Below are 20,100 nucleotides of genomic sequence, written 5' to 3'. Positions count from 1 at the left end.
AACCAATGTCATAAAACAATATGTGTACTACTGTTTCATGAGAAACTATTTGTTCTGTAAGCCTTCACCTGAAGTACAATTAAAAAAAAAAAAGCATGAAATTCATATTTTAAAGAAGGCTAAGATGTTATTAAAAATAAATGAATTCCCCTGACAAGAAAAGTATGTGTATAACACTTGTGTATCTGCCAAACATGCATGCAAAAGCTGGACAATCAATAAGGAAGAACGAAGAAGAATTGACGCCTTTGAATTGGGGTGCTGGCAAAGAATATTAAACATACCATGGACTGCGAAAAGAACAAATAGGTCTGTCTCGGAAGAAGCACAGCCAGAATGCTCCTTAGAAGCAAGGATGGTGAGAACTACGTCTTACATACTTTGGACATGTTGTCAGGAGAGATCAGTCCCTGGAAATGGACATCATGCTTGGTAAAGTACAGGGTTGGTGAAAAAGAGGAAGACCCTCAATGTGATGGACTTACACAGTGGCTGCAACAATGGGCTCAAGCATAACAGCAATTGTGAGGTTGGCCAAGGAGCGGGCAGCATTTCATTCTGTTGTTCATAGGGTAATTATGAGTCAGAACAGAATCGACAGCACCTAACAACAATAACAACATATCTGCCAAACATGCATTTCTTACACTGAGTCTAAATCAAGCACTATTCTCTAATTGTAATAATAAACTATGACAATTTAAATATCTGAATTTAAAGAAAAAGAAAAGACAGGAGAGAAAGAGAAGACCAAAATGGATCTCAGAAGAGACTTTGAAATTTGGTCTTGCACATAGAGTAGGTAAAACGAATGGAAGAAATGAAGTAAAAGAGCTGAAAAAAAGATTTCAAAGGGCAGCTCGAGCAGACAGTGTAAAGTATTACAATGAAATGTGCAAAGACCCGGAGTCAGAAAACCAGAAGGAAAGAAAACGCTTAGCATTTCTCAAGCTGAAAGAACTGAAGAAGAAAATTCAAGCCTTGAGTTGTAATACTGAAGGATTCTACGGGAAAAATACTGAACAATTCAGGAAACATCAAAAGAAGACGGAAGGAATACAGAGAGTCAGTATACCAAAAAGAATTGGTCAACATTCAAACACTTCAGGAATGAGCATATGATCAAGAACCAATGGTAGTGAAGGAAGAAGTCCAAGATGCACTGAAGGCATTGGTGAAAAACAAGGCTCCAAGAATTGACAGAATACCAACTGAGATATTTCAACAAAACAATGCAATGCTGGAAGCACTTATTCGTCTACGCCAAGAAATTTGGAAGACGGCTACCTGGCCATCTGACTGGAAAAGACCCATATCTGTGCCCATTCCAAAGAAAGGTGATCCAACAGAATGTGGAAATTGTCAAGCAATATCATTAACATCACACTCAAGTAAAATTTTGCTGAATATTCTTCAAAAACAGTTGCAGCAGAACATTGACAAGGAACTGCCAGAAATTCAAGCCAGATTCAGAAGAGGATGTGGAACAAAGGCTATCGTTACTGATGTTACATGGATCTTGGCTGAAAGCAGAAAACACCAGAATGATGTTTACCTGTGTTTTATTGACTATGCAAAGGCATTCAACTGCGTGGATCATAACAAATTATGGATAACATTGCGAAGAATGGGAATTCCAGAACACTTACTTGTGCTCACGCAGAACCTGTACTTAGACCAATAGGCAGTCGTTCGAGCAGAACAAGGGGATACTGCCTGGTTTAAAATCAGGGAAGGTGTGTGTCAGGGTTGTATCCTTTCACCATAGCTATTCAATCTGTATGCTAGCAAATAATCTGAGAAGCTGGACTATATGAAGCAGAACAAGAAATCAAGATTGGAGGAAGACTCATTAACAAACTGTGATATGCAAATGACACAACCTTGCTTGCTGAAAGTGAAGAGCACTTGAAGCACTTACGGATGAAAATCAAAGACTACAGCTTTCAGTACGGGTTACACCTCAACATAAAGAAAACAAAAATGCTCACAACTGGACCAATAAGCAACATCATGATAAATGGAGAAAAGATTGAAGTTGTCAAGGATTTCATTTTACTTAGATCCATAATCAACACTTATGGGATCAGCAGTCAAATCTATCAACCTATTACACTTAGCAAATCTCCTTCAAAAGACCTCTTTAAAGTGTTGAAAAGTGAAGATGTCACTTTGAGGACTAAGGTGCATCTTGCACAAGCCATGATGTTTTCATTTGCCTCATATGCATGCGATAGCTGGACAATGAATAAGGAAGACTGAAGAAGAATTGATGCCTTTGAATTATGGTGTTGGCAAAAAATATTGAAGATACCATGGACTGCCAGAAGAACAGACAAATCTGTCTTAGAAGAAGTACAGCCAGAATGCTCATTAAGAAGCAAGGATGGCAAGGCTTCGTCTCATGTACTTTGAACATGTAATCAGGAGGAACCAGTCCCTGGAGAAGGACATCATGCTTGGTAAAGTAGAGGGTCAGCAAAAAAGAGGAAGACCCTCGACAAAATGGATTGACACAGTGGCTGCAACAATGGGCTCAACGATTGTGACAATGGTGCGGGACCAGACAGTTGTACTTAAGGTCCCTGTGAGTCTGAACTAACTGGACAGCACCTCACAACAACAACAATTGTATGTTTTCCCAATTTTCTGTAATTCATAAAGTATTTCTTTTGTAATCACATTATTATCAATAAATGCCATTAAAATAGAAGGGGACAAGGGAATAATGAGCAAAAAACTGATACCCTGAAGAAATACAAACGCTTAAAGACAATATAGAAATACTCACTTTCGCTAGTAACATGAAATTGGATTAAAAGAAGATATTTCAGGTATCAAGTTAACAAAATTGTTTTTAAAATGCCAGCAATCATTTTTAACAAGGATGCAGGAAAACAAGAATTCTCACACTTTTCTAAAGGTAATATAAGGTTAATAGGGATATTTCTGGAAAATACATAAGCAATATCTCAAGACCCATAAAAGGTCATAATTTTTGATCTAGCAGTTTTTCCTTTATAGGTTAAAGATCAAGATTTATGCACAAAAAATAATTATAGCCTTATTTAAAGTAATATAAAAGTACAATCAAACTAATTGAAAATAAAACATGCAAATAAAGGAAGGTATATTATAAAATAATTAATATGGCTTTTTTTTTATTGTGCTTTAGGTGAAAGTTTAAAGCTCAAGTTAATTTCTTCTTCAAAAATTTATACACATGTTGTTTTGTGACATTGGTTGCAATTCCCGTAATGTGACAACATGCTGCCCCTTTCCACAGAAGTGAAAAATGTTCTTATAATACCGAGAAAAACAGAATGCAAAATCACATATACAATGTGCTCTCAGGTTTGTAAAAATATGTACTTGCAAGAGGAAAAAGTTATTGGAAGGAGAAAAAAAAATTCTGGCAGAGGCTATTTATGGATGGTGGGATATGGGAGATTTTCATTTTCACTATTTCTGCATTAATTTTTTCTCTAAAGAGGATACATTGTTTATATAATTAGATTAACTACCTGATTATATTAATGGTAAATGTTAATAATTAAAAAATATCAAACACCACAAGATGACTATAATTCTTTAAGAAATAAGAAATCCAGAGAAAAGGCCAGTCTCTAGACCTGCAGTCCCAGCAGATGGCAGGCCAGATGCGATGTGTCGGAGAGGCCGTGCGCTGCGTCCAGTAGCAGAGGACTGGGCTCACGCTGCTCTGGGAGGGAAGCCAGCAATGCTCTTAACATGAGAGCTGCCTCACTGCGTCTGGCGTAGACTTGAACAATGTGTCTGTCACTTTGGGAGAGAGGCTTCTTACTTAATGTACTGTGCTGAACTGTCGCAATAAACTAGAGAACAGATTTCAATGCGATCTCAAAATTAGCACCATTAGGAATACCAAATAGAAAGTAGAATCCTAATTGGATTATTTTCTCTAGTCTAGGGGGTTGAATTCATGTACCTGTCTCACGTGCCCGATGTCTCTTTGAACAGAGAAAGCATTCCACAAGTATAACCTTCTTTATATAAGAGGGAAAATTGAGATTACAGATAGGTAAAATGATTTTTACTTGGGATAAAGAATGGTTAAAAATATACACAAGGATACTAATAAAATACAAGGATAACAATACTAATAAAATGTATAGTTTGGTCAAAATTAATTATGCTGTATATGCTGTCTTTAATATTATTAATTAGCTTATTTGACTATAATGATCAAATAAACCTCTTTTAAACTACTCTGTTTGTAGAGCAAGTTACAAAGCTCTGATACTTGATTAGCATAGACAGACTATAAAAGTTCTTTTTATGAGAAACTTCTTATATAAAAATAACAGGAAGCTCATGTGCTGTGTTTATTGCCGTTTCGTAAATCACCAATCACCTTGATTTCTTTATGGCAATTTACATTACAAATGATAACTGCTGAAATTCTCTGACATACTAAGACAGCCTATAACTTTACAATGGAAAGATGTCCTTAAGATCCACAATTATCCACGACTATTTGAACACTTGGAAAAGAATGCTACATTAACTTTAAGTGACTCTATGCTTTTAACTAGCTCTATAAGAAAAAAATAGTCTATAGATACTTTAGAATTTAAGACATAGTCTTAATTTGAACTAAAATCTGTATAAAGAATGGTGTGGGAGAGAAACCCCTGGGCCAGTCTGAGATTTGGACCCTCGTTCGTGCCCTACTGGTAACTGAATTTGTGATCTTGAACAAGGGTCTTAGGCTCTCAGAGCCTCAGTTTCCTCAACAGTCAGTAGAAAAGCAAAACTTGCTTTGCCTATTTTGTAAGACTGACCTAAATCTCAAATGAAATTGAGATAATGTATGTAAGCGAATTTTGAAAAAGTGACTTAAACTCAATTTAAAACATTTCAATTGTTCCCATGACCTAGGACGATCAAGTTTAAACTCTTTACCGTGTCATAGAAATCTGCATTTCTATTGTCTGGAAAGCTCTCCCTAGTGCATCCTTGCTGCATACCTAAATACTAATCTTGTAGTATATACCCTAAAAGATCACCTACATTTTCAAAAATTGCAATGCGGATAAATTAATTATAGTTGGTTAAAAGGTAACAGGATAATATATACAATAGGCATAAGAGCATTCTACTCCCCACCCCCAAAGCAGAAATGATGATTGGGATTATTCATTTTAAATAACTGGCAAAATTTCAAACATCCAATTTATGCTGAGTCAATCTAAGGGATTAAAAGCTGGGAAAAAATTACCCAGATTTTATACTTTCAATATACTTTCTCTTATTTTTTCCTTGTTAACAATAAAAGGAGTGCATTCTATTACAGAAAGAACAATAGAGACATGCAAAAAGAATAACTCATATATACCACTGTTATTAAGAATTTAATAGACTAGATCGTTTCCCGGTTTTATCAAAAAGTAGACCAAAAGTTTATAAAATTGCCAACTCTCACCCTTCTTCCTTGCCCCTCCGCTCAAAAAAATACAATGAATGGGGAATGTACATTTTCAACATCCCCATCATTTCAACCTAAAGGACTGTAAATTAACTCTTTGGTGACCAAAGTATATCATATACTTTCAGTATGACATCTGACCTACATGCTCAGTCTGTCTTAATCACTTAGGCGGCAACAGATCCTTTTGCCTCAGTTTCTCTTGGTTTCTACTGATTCCTTAAGAAAATCACATACTCATGTGTTGCAGTAAAAGAAAATGGGACTACTGTAAATATCAGTGACCCACAGATAACTATAATAGCTATTACAGTGCCAATTAAAGAGACATAACCATTTCCCATCTTTCTATCCATCTTACAAACATAAAACCAAACCAAATCCATTGCTGTTGAGTTGATTCTGACTATCACAACCCTAAAGGACAGAGCAGAACTGCCCCATAGGGCTTCCAAGGCTGTAATCTTTACAGAAGCAGACTGCTACATCTTTCTCCCATGGAGTTGCTGGTGGGTTTGAACCACCAACCTTTCGGTTGGCAGCCAAGTGCTTAACCACTGTGGCACCAGGGTTCCTTTTACAAACATAAGATCACTAGAAAGGTTTTCAAAATGAGCACATTATACTCATAATGATCTTAAAAATATACTTCAGAATCTGACCACCTCTCTTTGCTTCCACTGCTATCACCTTGATCTTGCCACTATTATCTCTTGCCTGGATCACTGCATTAGCCTTCTAACAATTATTTCTGTTTCTATACCTGTCCCTAGCAGCAGAAACTGTAGGTTGATTTCCATATCCCTCACACTTAGCAGGGCAGTTGACCTGCTGACTTCCAAATGCTAGAACCTGCATTTGTCTGAGGGCTTTCTCAGGCTGCCCAAGGAGTCATCCTCAACCAGTGGCTGAAGGGAGTTGGGGTATATACACCTTCAGCTCTTTCAAGACTTGCTCATATCTTACTTTCTCAATAAGGTCAGTCTGACTGCCACCCTATTTACTACAGCACACTCTTCCCCTCCCCAGCAAAGCTACTCCCAATCTCTTTATCCTGCTTTATTTTTTTCTTTTTCCATTGCACTTACCACTTCTTCACATATAACTTACTTTCCCCACCTAGAAAATAAGCTCCATGAAGACAAAGTTCTTCACCATGTTCCCTGATGTCTCTCAAATGCTTAGAACATTGTCTGACATACAGGAAGCATTTCATAAATATTTGGTGAATAACTACTATAATTATCACATATTGCTTAGTAGAGGAAAAATGACAAATAAATACTATGGGTCACAGAACTTTTACAAAAATAAGTCTCTTTTTAAAACCAACAAACAAACCAGTTGCCATCGACTCATGGTGATCACATGTGTCTCAGAGTAGAACTTCATTCCATAAGATTTTCAATGGCTGTGATATTTCAGAAGAAGATTGCCAGGCCTTTCTTCCGAGATGCCTCTGGGTGGATTCCAGCTGCCAACCTTTTGTTTAGTAGCTGAGCACTTAACCATTTGCACCACCCAGGGACTTTAAAACCAGCTAAGAAAGAGAGCTTATAGATAAATTCACATTCTAAATTTATTTGTTAAAGCTTAATAATGTATTCTAATTTGTGGCACAGTGGTTAAGCATTTGGCTGCTAACCAAAAGGTTGGAAGTTTGAATCCACCAGCTGCATCTTGGAAACCATGTGTGGTGGTTCTACTCTGTCCTATAGGGTTGCTATGAGTTGGAATTGACTCAACAGCAACAGGTTTGGTTTGGGTATTAGCAAGTCTGAATCACCAGATTTTCCTATGTTACAGTGATAAATTACCCATAAAAACCCATTGCTGTCAAGTTAATTACCACTAACAGCGACCCTACAGAACAGAGTAGAACTGTCCCACAGGGTTTCCAAGGCTGTAAATCTTTGCAGAAACAGACTGCCTCATCTTTCTCCGGCACAGTGGCTGGTGGGTTCAAACCAACGACCTATCGGTTAGCGGCCGAGTGCTTAAACACCATGCCACCAGGGCTCCTCACATTATGAATACTCAATAAGTATTTACATAACAGTAACAGTCAGCTAATCTATGGCTTTACATTGAATTTAAACACTGAATTTTAAGTAAAACCTAGCAGAGGAACCCTAAAATTACTTTGATTTTCAGTTTAAACAAAGCCCTTAATGTGATTTCAGAAAAGGGCTAGGCTTCAGAATTTGCTGTGTAAGCAAATCAATAAGCACATCGTACTAACTTATGTACATAAACGAAGAGAGATTTCAGGCAGCTTCCAGGGTACCATAACAATAGAGAACAAACTTCTCATATGTACGTATATGTATGTATGTATGTATATATGTATGTGTGTATGCTGTATATCAGATAGATAACTTCTAATTAGTACTCTTTATTATAAAATGCTTAGCAAAGAGGAAAGTAAAATATAATATATATAATTTTAAATATTTTGCTTCTACTTATTATTTTCTAAAGGATGTCAAAGGAAGAAATTAGCAGTTTGCTGCTGAGATTTACTTCTGATGCTTAATTTTAACAATAAATAACCAACCAATATAAGCTCTAAAAACCTACCGAATGACAATGTTTTCAAACTTGAGTTTAAAAAAGAATAAGTTGTATATTTACTAGAGATCATTGGACGTAGGACCATAAGGAATTTTAAATATCAGAAATCGTAGGTACTTACCAAGATGAAGGAAATCAGATATGAAATTTAGGATTTTAAGCATGGAGCACTAAGGTACTCAGGTAACAAAGCAAATGTTAAAATACTATATATTCCCCAAAGGATCTACAGATTCAACACAAAATCCTATCAAAATCCCTATGGAGAAATTGAAAGCTGATCCTAAAATTCACATGGAAGCGCAAGGGGCCCAGAAGAGATAAGCAGTCTTGCAAAAGAACAAAGTTTGCTGATTCACACTTTCCAATTCCAAAATTTATTACAAAGCTATAGCAATTAAGGCAGTGTGATACCGGCATAAGGATAGGTATACAGATTAATGGAACAGAAGTGAGAGTTTAGAAATAAACCCTGACATTTACGGTCAACTGAACATGATTAAGCAGCCACTGACAAACCATGGTAAGACATATGTATGTTAACTACATTTGTTCCTTTAAGTCTGTCAGTTTTCCAGTTCTTTGGTTGTTTCTTTTCCTTAGGGGCCTAAGTATGTATTGTTTACGTTCACGTTTCTCTTATTACTTGATTTTTAGCAATACTTGAGAACGTCTTCATCAGATGGTGTGATGGTTAATGTTATATGTCAACTTGGCTAGGCTACGATTCTCAGTGGTTTGGCAGACATGTGTAATTACCTTCTATTTTGTGATCTGATGTGAGCAGCCTATCAGTTAAAAGGGGAAGTTCCTTGAGGGTGGGGCCTGCCTCCGGTATATAAATGGATGTTCTGGCAAAGCTCTCTCTTGGTCTTGCACGCTTCTCATTGCCTGACATCCAGTTCTTGGACCGTGAGTCATCAGAAACCTTCAGCCTGCCACATGACCTGTAGATTTTGGGTTCGTCAGCCCTAACAACCACGTGAGCCAGCAGAAGCCTTCAGTCTGCTGCCTGCCCTATCGATTTGGAACTTACCAACCCCTACAATTGTGTAAATCATTTCCTTGAAGTAAATCTCTGTATATATACTTATATATACATTTCACTGGTTTTGCTCTTCTACAGAATCCAGAATAAGACAGATGGGAGAAAAAAGAAGTTGAATTCAAATAGTTCAGGCATTCTTTGTCAAAGTTTTATAATAAAGTTATTTGAAACAAGGGGCCAAAATGAAATTAAAGCACTTGCTGTAACTTTTATTTAATCATTCTGTCTCTCTTCTAATTTCTCCCCAAGTAATGGTAGATATACACACAAATTTCCTAACAGTCTAAGCTTCCATGGCAACCTGTGATCTAGAGTAGTAGAAAATCAAGTCCACAAAAGCTAAAAAAAAATAGGGAAATTGGCCTCTAAAAACTTGCCCTTTATATAGTATTTATGATTTAGTTTTTTTTCAGAATAACCAAAAATGCAATGGACAGAATCAATTATATTTACATATAGGTTTTGGAGAAGATTAAGATAAGTCTATTTTTATAGTCCTTGCTTTCCTTGAAGAAAAGCAGAATCTGAAAATAGCAACATGAAAATTAGTCAAATAATGGCATTTTTAAAAAAGAATAAAACATTTCAATTATATAAAGTTTCTTAATCTTCCTACTTAAGAATCTTACCATACATAAGATATAAATAAAAATAAGCATACAATTAAATTACTACACATCAGAATGTTTCAATTAGTCTTTAGTCACAATCTGTGATTTTTTTCCTCTTTGGGGTTATTATTCTCAGAAACCATTTCATGCATTGTTTCAGGATTATGATACCATATGAACTGGCACGTGTTGATTTGTTTCACTGTATTCTATTTCTGCATTTGCAATAAAGGAATGTAATAATACAGCCATTAATCACAAATGAAAACAGTCACTATATTTTACACTTCTTAACATTAAAAAATGAAACTATATAATTAAAATGCAACTCATCTCCACCTACCTTTTATACTAAACTTTGTTCATAAAGATAGATGTGAATGGTTAACTAGGGGCACTGGGTACTCCAGGGACCAAACATATGAGCTTTGTTTCTTCCATCACACATATATCTTAAATTCCTTCAGCTCCTGTCAGGGAAAGGCTGCAGGTAAGCAGTCTGTCACTGTTGCCTAGGCTAATAGATTTCTTCAGTGGCATTTGTTACAGCTCATGTCATACGATTAAAACTACGTGCCTTGAAAATGGCATAACATATGTAGCTGAATCTTGTCAACTCTGGATAATCAGACTCTGTTTGGTTTCAGAGGCAGATGCAGATTAGAGAAGCAACTTAAATACGCAAATCACAATGGTCCGCTTTCAGCACAACTGTTCCTACCTCTAATGGCCCTTGCAGAAAGTCTGTCTGTTCAGCTCCTACTTCCAGTGCTACATCAACACAAGCAAAGGGACGGCTGGCCATCTGCTGACGTTCTCGAAGCAGTTGCTGGAGGGGGTTAAAAATGATTTGTTTTAAAATAGGTTTAAAACAAAACATTATAATTCAACAATATCCAGTTTTATTTTTTAACAAATGGCACTCAAAACTTAGGAACCATTTCATACACATATCCACATCTAGATCATTAAAGATGAAAATTGTTTTCTCTCTACAACTTGAGTTATATTTCCATAAAGTCTTTAAATGTACAGTGCCTACAAAGAACCTTTCCCCTGACCTCCATATCACAGGCCTAATGAAATGTATTCAAAAAGCACTTTGAAAACCTCAGGTGAGAAGTATTACTTAAGCAAAAAGTGCTGTTATGATGCTGGCTATGCTATGTTTTCCCACTCAAAATAATGCTTTTCTTTTAAGCTGAAAGCAAATAACAGTAAAAATATCTAAGGAAAGATAATAAAAAGCTGTCAAATTGTATTAACAGAGATTTTAAAAAAACCAAACCCGTTGCCGTCGAGTCAACTCTGACTCATAGTGACCCTATAGGACACAGTAGAATTGTCCCATAGGGTTTCCAAGGAGCGCCTGGTGGATTTGAACTTCTGACTTTTTGGTTAGGAGCCACAGCTCTTAACCACTATGCCACCAGGGTTTCCTAATAGAGATTAAAGGTACATAAACCTGCCAAGACTAAGTCTTGAAAGCCATCAAGATTCCCTGTCGATTGCTATGGAACCAGTAGGAACTGCTATCGGCAGTGTTTACTACTTCATGCAAAGTCTGTGTGTTCATTATTTAAAAATGAAGAATGATTACCAGGTTGCAGAAATTTTGTGCCAGGGCTTGAAAAACACCCCTAGATACTTGATTCTTTCTCCTTGTGCCTATTCTGGGCTTTGTCCAGGCTAAAAGCAATAAACTAGCAAGTCCCAAGCAACCACTAAGCTAATTTATATTTCTGCCTCTCCTTGTAATTATAATATTCATTAAAGTCATGATAAGAAAAAATTGATGACCGGCACTAGATACTGCAAATCTTACCCCTCTGACTCTATACAGCTAATAAAATTATTATTAAATATTAAAAGTGGATGAGCAATGCAATTAAATACTCTTTCAAATGAGAAGAAAAGCATATCATTGCAGAAAGGCAACATCCTTGAAGACAATGAATGGCTTCATTACTTACAGAAATTTTTAAAGAGTCAATGGCATTAACTTAAAAGATTAACAACTAGTTTTTGCATATAAATGTATGCAGCACTGTGATGCATCATTCATAAAATTCCCTTGTAGATAATGAAGGAACACAAGCCAACACCTGATGGCAGTTTATTATTTAACACCTATGACACAGGCAGTGATAGTGTTCACGAAATAACTGTCTAAAATATAACTTAATGCCCTCTTTTATTAATAAAGAGACAACAACCAAGGGACAATACTGGAGTAGAAATAATATAACTCATACTGTGATAGCTTAACCCACTGCCTCCGAGTCGATTCCGGCTCATAGAGACCCTATAGGACAGAGTAGAACAGCCCCGCAGGGTTTCCAAGGCTGTAAATCTTTACAGAAGCAGATTGCCACGTCTTTCTCTGGCGCAGTGGCTGGTGGCTTTGAACTGCCAACCTTTTAGTCAGCAGTCGAGTGCTTTAGCCACTGCGCCACCAGGGTTCCTTGAGTGATAGCTTAAGTTCTTATAGTTTCTTCAGAAGTGACGAAGACATACTGAAAAACATACTCAATGTAAATAGTAAGTGTGATCTAAACCACAAAATGATTCACTTTAATATAAGCTGAAAATTATATTATAAAAATACCCCTCCTGGCAAACAGAATGTGGTTTGTGCCTTTCCCAGTAGGAGTGGCCTATTGATCTGAAGATTACATCTGTGCAAAGCACAAACATAATGTTACTTCAAATGCCAAGAGATACCAAGTGTAGAAGACACCAGACTCTTTGTCTCTGTGAAAACAAACACACTAAAACATACCAGTACACACACACATACACACAAACATTAAAAAAACAAAACCTACATCTCCCATAGTCGTATAAAAATAGCTGTAAGAAAACTGTAAATTCTAAAAACAAGTGTATGGTGGCATATGTATGTATAAGGCATATATATGTATGAGTAGGTACAGGTGTGTACACATATGTGCACAGACAGAAATATCTGTAAGTACGTGTATATACAAATATGTGTGTGATGGCATGTATATTCAGAGGACACAGTTATGTATAATTCTCAGACATAAGCAAACACCTTGCGAGACTGGTTTTCTGGGCTTGAAGGCTTAGGACCTTAGTCTCATGGGACAACTCAGTCAACTGGCATAATATAGTTCACAAAGTTCATGCTCTGCATCCCAGGGAAGTGAGTAGCATCTGATGTTTTAAAAGCTTGCAAGCAGCCATCTAAGATAAAACTATTGGTCTCTACTTGTCAGGAGGAAAAGAGAAAGAAGGCAACCAAAGTCTCAGAGAAGAAACTAGTTTACAGAGCTAATAGCCTGCATGAGCCATGGCCTCATCTACACTAAGACCAGACGAACTCCTACCACTACAATAGATGGACCCTAACAGAATGGGATTAAAATGCAGAAAAGAACTCAAAATCTTAAAAAGTCTAGATTTACTGGACAAGTTGAGACTAGAGGACTCCCTGAGACTATTACCCTGAGATACTCTTTAAACCTTGAACCGAAACTATCCCGAGGTCACCTTTTAGTGAAATAAGAGGGATATGCAAAATAAGGGATATTACCCGTGAGTACAGTGCTCCATTAAAAAAACCATCTCTATAAGACAAAAGGTCAACAATTACTCTGAAGCAAAGATGAGAAGATAAGGGGGCAGGGAAACTAGAGCACTGGAAATGGAACAACCAGAACACAATTAAGGAGAATGTTGACACATTATGAAAGATATAAGTAATGTCACTGAACAATTTGTACAGAAATTGTCTAATAGGACCCTAGTTTACTGTGTAAACTTTCAGTGAAAACACAACAAAATATTATTTAAGAAAGAAAGAAAATTGTAAATTCTACTCTGGGTTTGAACACAATTTTCTGATAAAGGCAAACTGCCTCCATTTGTATGAATTCTCCTCAGCTTATAAATGGTATTTCATATGATGAAGTGATCTTTAACAAAATAAACAGCTTCTCATTCTGACTTGTGTTTCTTCATCTTCACTTTTCTCTGCACATAAAGGTAAAAGGTCTATAAAATATAATTAATGAATATTCAATACCACAAATTTTAAAATTTCTTTGCCACTTGTAATTTTGTGAATCTATGTTGTTGCCATTGTTAGGTGTTGTTGAGTCGATTTTCAACTCATAATGACCCCATGTAACAGAGTAGAACTTCCCAATAGGGTTTTCTAGGCTGTAATCTTTATCCGAGCAGATTGCCAGATCTTTTTCCTGTGGAATCTCTGAGTAGGTTTGAACTGCCAACCTTTCAATTAGCAGCCGAGTGATTAACTGTTGTGCCACCAGGGCTCCTTTGTGAATTTGTAAATATTCCAAATTCACTGACAAAAAATAGATTTCCCCGGAATATGATGTATTATTTTGATCCCCAACACTTATAATAAAGAAAAAGCAGTGACTGATACTTTTATTCAGTTTTTTTTTTTTAAATTCGTCTTAGTAGAATGCGAAGGTATTTTAAAGATCCTAGTTTGTCTTCTGAGCTTGGAGTTTTACCACTTTTAACAACTGAATGCCTACTGCAGCATATGCCTAGCTTTCTGTAAAAAAAAAAAAAAAGAAGAAGAAGAAGAAGGAGAAGAAAATCATTGTTCTTGCCCAGGACCTTAACACTATAGCTTGAAAAAAAAGATAACGTGAACTAAAAATAATTAGGAGACAATATAGTATACAATAAAGAGTACAAATAGGAGATTAGCCAAATAAATTTATTCCAGGCTATTCAGTAGAGGACCAGTTAGAGGAGTCTTGCTAGCATAGCTGAGTTTCCGACTTCGGAAAACTGATGTTCTTACTGCGAAACTTATGAAGGGCAAATCACTTCCTCCTGAAACTCTTTGGCTTTGGTGTGATGACCCTAGAATGACAAAGTGGGCTTCTCTCTGCTACTAACTTCTGGGTCATAGCCCTATCTCTTGCCAGTTAACATCTGGATATCATTACTTCCCAAATTTTTCTCCTCTATGGGAGCCCTTGTGGCACAGTGGTTAAGAGTTCAGGCTGCTAACCAAGAGGTCAGCAGTTCGAATCCACCAGCTGCTCCTTGGAAACCCTATGGACAGTTCTACTCTGTCCTATAGGGTTGCTAGGAGTCAAAATCAACTCAATGGCAATGGTTTGGTTTTTTATGTCAGTACAAAAGAGATGTAAACAACATGCTTATGACTTAAATCTTGTCAAAATTTAGTATCAATATTGACAGGCAATACAAACAGGCTCTGGAGTAAGAAGGATCTGGATTAAAATGCCAGTTTCTCCCCTTAGTAGCTGTTTGAGTTTAACCAAATTATTCAGATCACTCTAAACCTCAATTTTTCTCATCTGTAAAGTAGGGATAATAACAGTACCTCTACCTCAGAGAACTTGTTTTGAGTCCTATCTTCTCTGCTTACAAGCCATTGGACCATGATCAAATTACTTAGGCCTTCCTCAGGCTACTTTTTTTCTCATCTAGAAAATGAGAATAATAATGTCTGTGAGTGATATGGTTGAGACTAAAGAGCTAATGCAGGTAAACTGTTCAGCACAGAAGCTGACACACTGTGAGCACTGAATAACTGCTAACTGGTGCAATTATTATGTGAAATTTCAAGGACTCATTTCGTCTTTGAAGAGGGTACACTAATTACCACAGGCCCATTTTCTTCAGCACTAGTGACACATTTTGCTCTACTAGTCTCCCTTTTAACAAATGTTGCAAATTTATGAGACAGTTGGAAAATGTCATGATTGTGGTAAAATGAATTATATTTGGAACTTCTTTTTGCCATTTGTGATGCAGAAGGATAAAAAACACAACCCTGCAAGGTAGGAGAAAACACAGTACTTTCTTCAGACAATCTAAAAATTAATTTATTTTCTGTGACTGTGTTTTTATATATAAAATAAGATTTAACGTTATGTACATCCATAAGAAGCCACATAACAGATGTATCTGCTTTATAACTAATCTGCTATTGCCAATTATTCAGCAGAAAGATAAAGCCAAGAGAACAAATTGATCATAATAACAATAGATTATAATCATGCTGTTACAAAAATTGTTGTGAAGAAAATTAAAAAATTACGGAGATGTTCTATGTATCATGTTCGCTGTCCATAATAGCTGTTTTACTATTCCAAATCTTTTATGAAATAAACCATGGAATTTAAAAATGTATAAAAATCTATGCTTAAATATGACAACAACCAGGTATAGTCATACGGAGTCTATAAATGTATATATCAATACAGATAATTCTCCCACTCAATATTATTGCTTCTAATATTGTATCAATCTCCAAAGATTATATTAGCGACGATCCCCACCCAACCCAAAGACATACAACTCTTTAATCAATTTTAGAATAATAATCCTTAAAAACATACATACACACAAAACAAAATGGTAACTTAACTCTGTCCCCAACTGCCTTCATATCTCCTACCTTATGATGTCTGTTTTGTCTAGGTTGCATCCATCCTTCCCCCTACCTCCAAATGACCATCTACCCAACTCCCAGTATAAAGTGGTCATCCTGTCTGTGAATTAATACACCGGTATGGCACTACCTCTTTATATCTTCATGCTTTTTGAAATTGTCTTCAAGGTAAAAATGTGTTTGTTTTTATTCCGCACAGCATTTATCATTGTTGTTAGCTGCCATTGAGTTGATTCTGGGTCCTAAATCCAATGACTAATGTCCTTATTTATGGATTGCACTTCAACATAAAGATTACACCTCAATATAAAGAAAACAAACATACTCTCACAACTGGACCAATAAGCAACATCATGATGAACAGAGAGAAGAATGAAGTTGTCAAGGACTTCATTTTACTTGAACCCACAATCAACACCCATGGAAGCAGCAGTCAAGAAATCAAAAGACACATTGCACTGGGCAAATCTGCTGCAAAAGACCTCTTTAAAGTGTTGAAAAGCAAAGATGTCACCTTGAAGACTAAGGTGTGCCTGACCCAACCATGGTGTTTTCAATCGTCTCATACGCATGCTAAAGCTGGACAATGAATAAGGAAGACCAAAGAAGAATTGACGTCTTTGAATTGTAGCGTCGGGGAAGAATATTGAATATATCATGGACTGCCGAAAGAATGAACAAATCTGTCTTGGAAGAAGTACAACCAGAATGATCCTTAGAAGCAAAGATGGTGAGACTATGTCTCACATACTTTGGACATGTTATCAGGAGGGATCAGTCGCTGCAGAAGGACATCATGCTTGGTAAAGTAGAGGGTCAGCAAAAAAAAGGAAGACCTTCAATGAGATGGATTGACACAATGGCTGCAACAATGGGCTCAAGCACAACAAGGACTGTGAGGATGGCGCAGGACCGGGCAGTGTTTAGTTCTGTTTGTACATAGTGTCGCTATGAGTTGGAACTGACTTGATGGCACCTAACAACAACAGCAACAACAATGTCCTTTTAAGAAGATCTTGTGAAAATACAAAAGAGTCAGAGAGAATACTATGTGAAGATGGAGGTAGAGATTATAGAGTGATATGTCTACAAGACAATAAATAACAAGGACTGCTGGCGACCACCAGAAGCTAGGGGAGAGGCATGGAACAGATTCTCCTTCAAAGCCTCCAGAAGGAACCAATCCTGCTGACCCTTGATTTCAGGCTTCTGGTCTCCTAAATTGTGAGAGAATAGGTTTGTGTTGTGTTCAGTCACCAAGTCTGTGGTATTTTGTTAAGGCAGGCCTAGGAAACTAAACAGTGGGTAAAAATCTGAAGATATTTAAAACTACTGCAGAATTTTTTGAAGGTTACCTCAGGCAATTTTAAAATTGAAATTTGGATTCTTAATCCTTTCTTTGTTGACTGGTCGGAGATGACATCACTGATAAAGACTTTGCCAAAGATGATCTCACTTGAGGATAAAAGAAATCACGAAAAATTAATCCACCTAAAAAAGCCTTAGAAACTCTGCTGTTGCTAGATATTGGTGAGCAACAGGAAATACAAGGGACCTTTGCAAGGAAGTTTTTTGTTTTGGTTTGCTTTTTTTTTTTGCACTTGCTGCTATTAAAAAGTCAAAAAATGAAATGCTTATTGCCAATGTTCAAGATTACTCTGGACACTTAACAAATCATGATTAACAGCATATAAAAGCCTTGCTTAATCAACATATATAAACAAATAAAAATACTACAGAAAAAATTGCAATGGAAAACATACAATGGTGAAGGTACTGAGAGATAATGGAGGGAAGAAGTGATTTAGACAGGGGGGTTACAGAGCTGTCTTAAGAAATAACATTTGAAGCTGCTGAGGCTAATGTACAACCAAAACCTCGTGGGACTTGGTCCCTTGGTTGGAGGTTTAGTGGCATGGTTTCATGGGGCATCCAGGAAATGCAGAACAGAATTTCAAATTCTCATGGACTCCAGATTTTCCGGAGCCATGGCGGCTGGATGAACCTCTGAAACTACTGTCCTCAGGTAATCTTTAAACCTTAATCCAAAAATATCCCCTGAAGTCTTCTTAAAACCAAACAATAGTCTAGCTTAACAAGTAAAAAATGTCTACCTTGAGCGTTACGCTCTTTTAAGAACTATCTATAGGAGATGAAACTGACAACAGCAACTCGAAAGATTAGATAGGAGGGTGAGAATGGTTGCACAACTTGAAGAATCTAACCAAAGTCAATGAATTGTACATGGAAAAACAGTTGAATCGGTGTATGTTTTTCTGTGTATATTCTCAACAACAACATCAATAAAAAATAATAGACAAACAAAAAGAACGGACATTTGACCAAACCTTCAAGAGTTAGAATAGGCATGCTGTCCCTCAAAGCTCAGTGGTTTAACACAGAAAAGTTTATTTCTTGCTTACACAAAATCTTCTGCAGGCCGAGATAACTCCCCACTTGGTATCTCAGCAATATAAGCTGTTTTAATCCTGTGATTCTGCCATCTCAACCCAAGACTTCCCCAAGTATCATGGCAGAAGAGAGACGAGTGAATTGTCTCTGGCATTTTCACTGCCTCAGCCCAGAGGTGGCATACATCACTTTTCAAAAATAGTTACACAGCCAACCCTAACTACACAGAGGCCAGAAAATGTAGGGGAGCAAAAGGAATATTAGGAGAATAGAACAAAAGAAGTCAGAAAAGAACTTTTCAAGCAGAGGGAACAGCAGGTGCAAAGGGCATGAGGCAAGCCTGAGCTTAAAGTGCTTAAGAAACAAAGGTTAAAGCTAGTAAGCGAGGTGGTGAGGGGCAGGAGACAAGTCAAAAGATAATGTTCTATCAAAGTTAGGATAAATCAAAATAATATAAATTATCAGGCACAGAGAATCTAAATAAATTGGATCCACTATTTTCTTTTATTGTGGTAAGTATATGTATAACAAAACATATGCCTTTTCCACATTTTTTACATATACTACTCAGTGGCATTAATTACACTCATTGCATTGTGCAACCATCAATGTTATCTGTTTCCAAATTTTTCCGTCACCCTTAACTGAATGAAGCTCAATGCCCCCTAAACAATGACTCCCCCTTCCGCTACTCTCCCCAACCCTGGTAACCACCAATAAACTTTGGTCTCTATACATTTGTCTATTTTTATAATTCCAGATATTTCATGTAAGAGGGATCATACAATATTTGCCCTTTGGTGACTGACTTATTTCACTCAGCATAATAATTTATCTTCACATTGCTCACACAGCCCCTCAGTATGGTGTTAGAAATAGCCTGGAACAAACAGGCAAAAGAAATAGGCTTTGCTATCCTCAGATAAAGTTATTTAAAACATAACCTAGAAAACAGCAACAGCAGTTAATCTCGAATACAATGGACCTAGCTCTCCCAATAAGTACCCAAAGGTCAATTTTGTACGTAACCTTCTTTAAAATGAAAGGCCAGGTGGTTGTAATTTATCTGAGCAAATCAAAATGAGGAAAAGGATGAGTACTGAAAGGTCATTTAAAATCTAGAGCCCCAGGAGGGATGTTTAATACATATTACTCGTCAAAAACCCAAAATGGGAACTTGGATAATTTCAAATTTTGAAACTTTCACTTGAAAAAAAAATTTTTTTTTCTCACTTGGAATATTCTCACAGTCATGCTGTGGAATATATTACTTCCCCAACTTAGAGGTCTAAGTTGTAAGAGAAATACCACGTCCTGCTCTCAAGAAGAGGAGCAGATGAATGCAATGCAATGTCTTTTACACCCACCTTGATGAGTAGAAATACAAAAGCAGCTGATTACAACAGAAATGACACATCGACTACTGCTTGTGTGCCAGTAATTTATGACTGGAGGCTCTTGTTACAATAAAGCTCAGACCGATCCTTCAGTAGTTTTTTTTTTTTTCCCTCCCTTAAGAATTAATTTACTAAAGGAAGATTTTTTTCCCCCT

The 20,100-nt window shown here is 36.7% G+C and overlaps 1 protein-coding gene across 2 annotated transcripts in view; it reads right to left on the bottom strand.

Moving 5' to 3' along the window:
• Nucleotides 1-20,100, bottom strand: part of ATRNL1 (attractin like 1) — a 743,508-nt gene that overhangs the window by 276,551 nt on the left and 446,857 nt on the right. Inside the window, exon 27 of one of the 2 annotated variants that reach the window (XM_004374869.2) lies at nt 10,422-10,529. In XM_004374869.2, the coding sequence (XP_004374926.1) occupies nt 10,422-10,529 (108 nt within the window). Of the gene's footprint in view, nt 1-10,421; nt 10,530-15,099; nt 15,166-20,100 lie in introns of those variants that run through there. The other variant, XM_023729981.1, reaches the window with a different exon arrangement.

This window comes from Trichechus manatus, unplaced genomic scaffold (assembly GCF_000243295.1).
Source record: "Trichechus manatus latirostris isolate Lorelei unplaced genomic scaffold, TriManLat1.0 scaffold00031, whole genome shotgun sequence".
NCBI classification, from domain to species: domain Eukaryota; kingdom Metazoa; phylum Chordata; class Mammalia; order Sirenia; family Trichechidae; genus Trichechus; species Trichechus manatus.
Note: the sequence above shows the minus strand (reverse complement) of the source record. Positions and strands in the feature narration are given on the sequence as shown.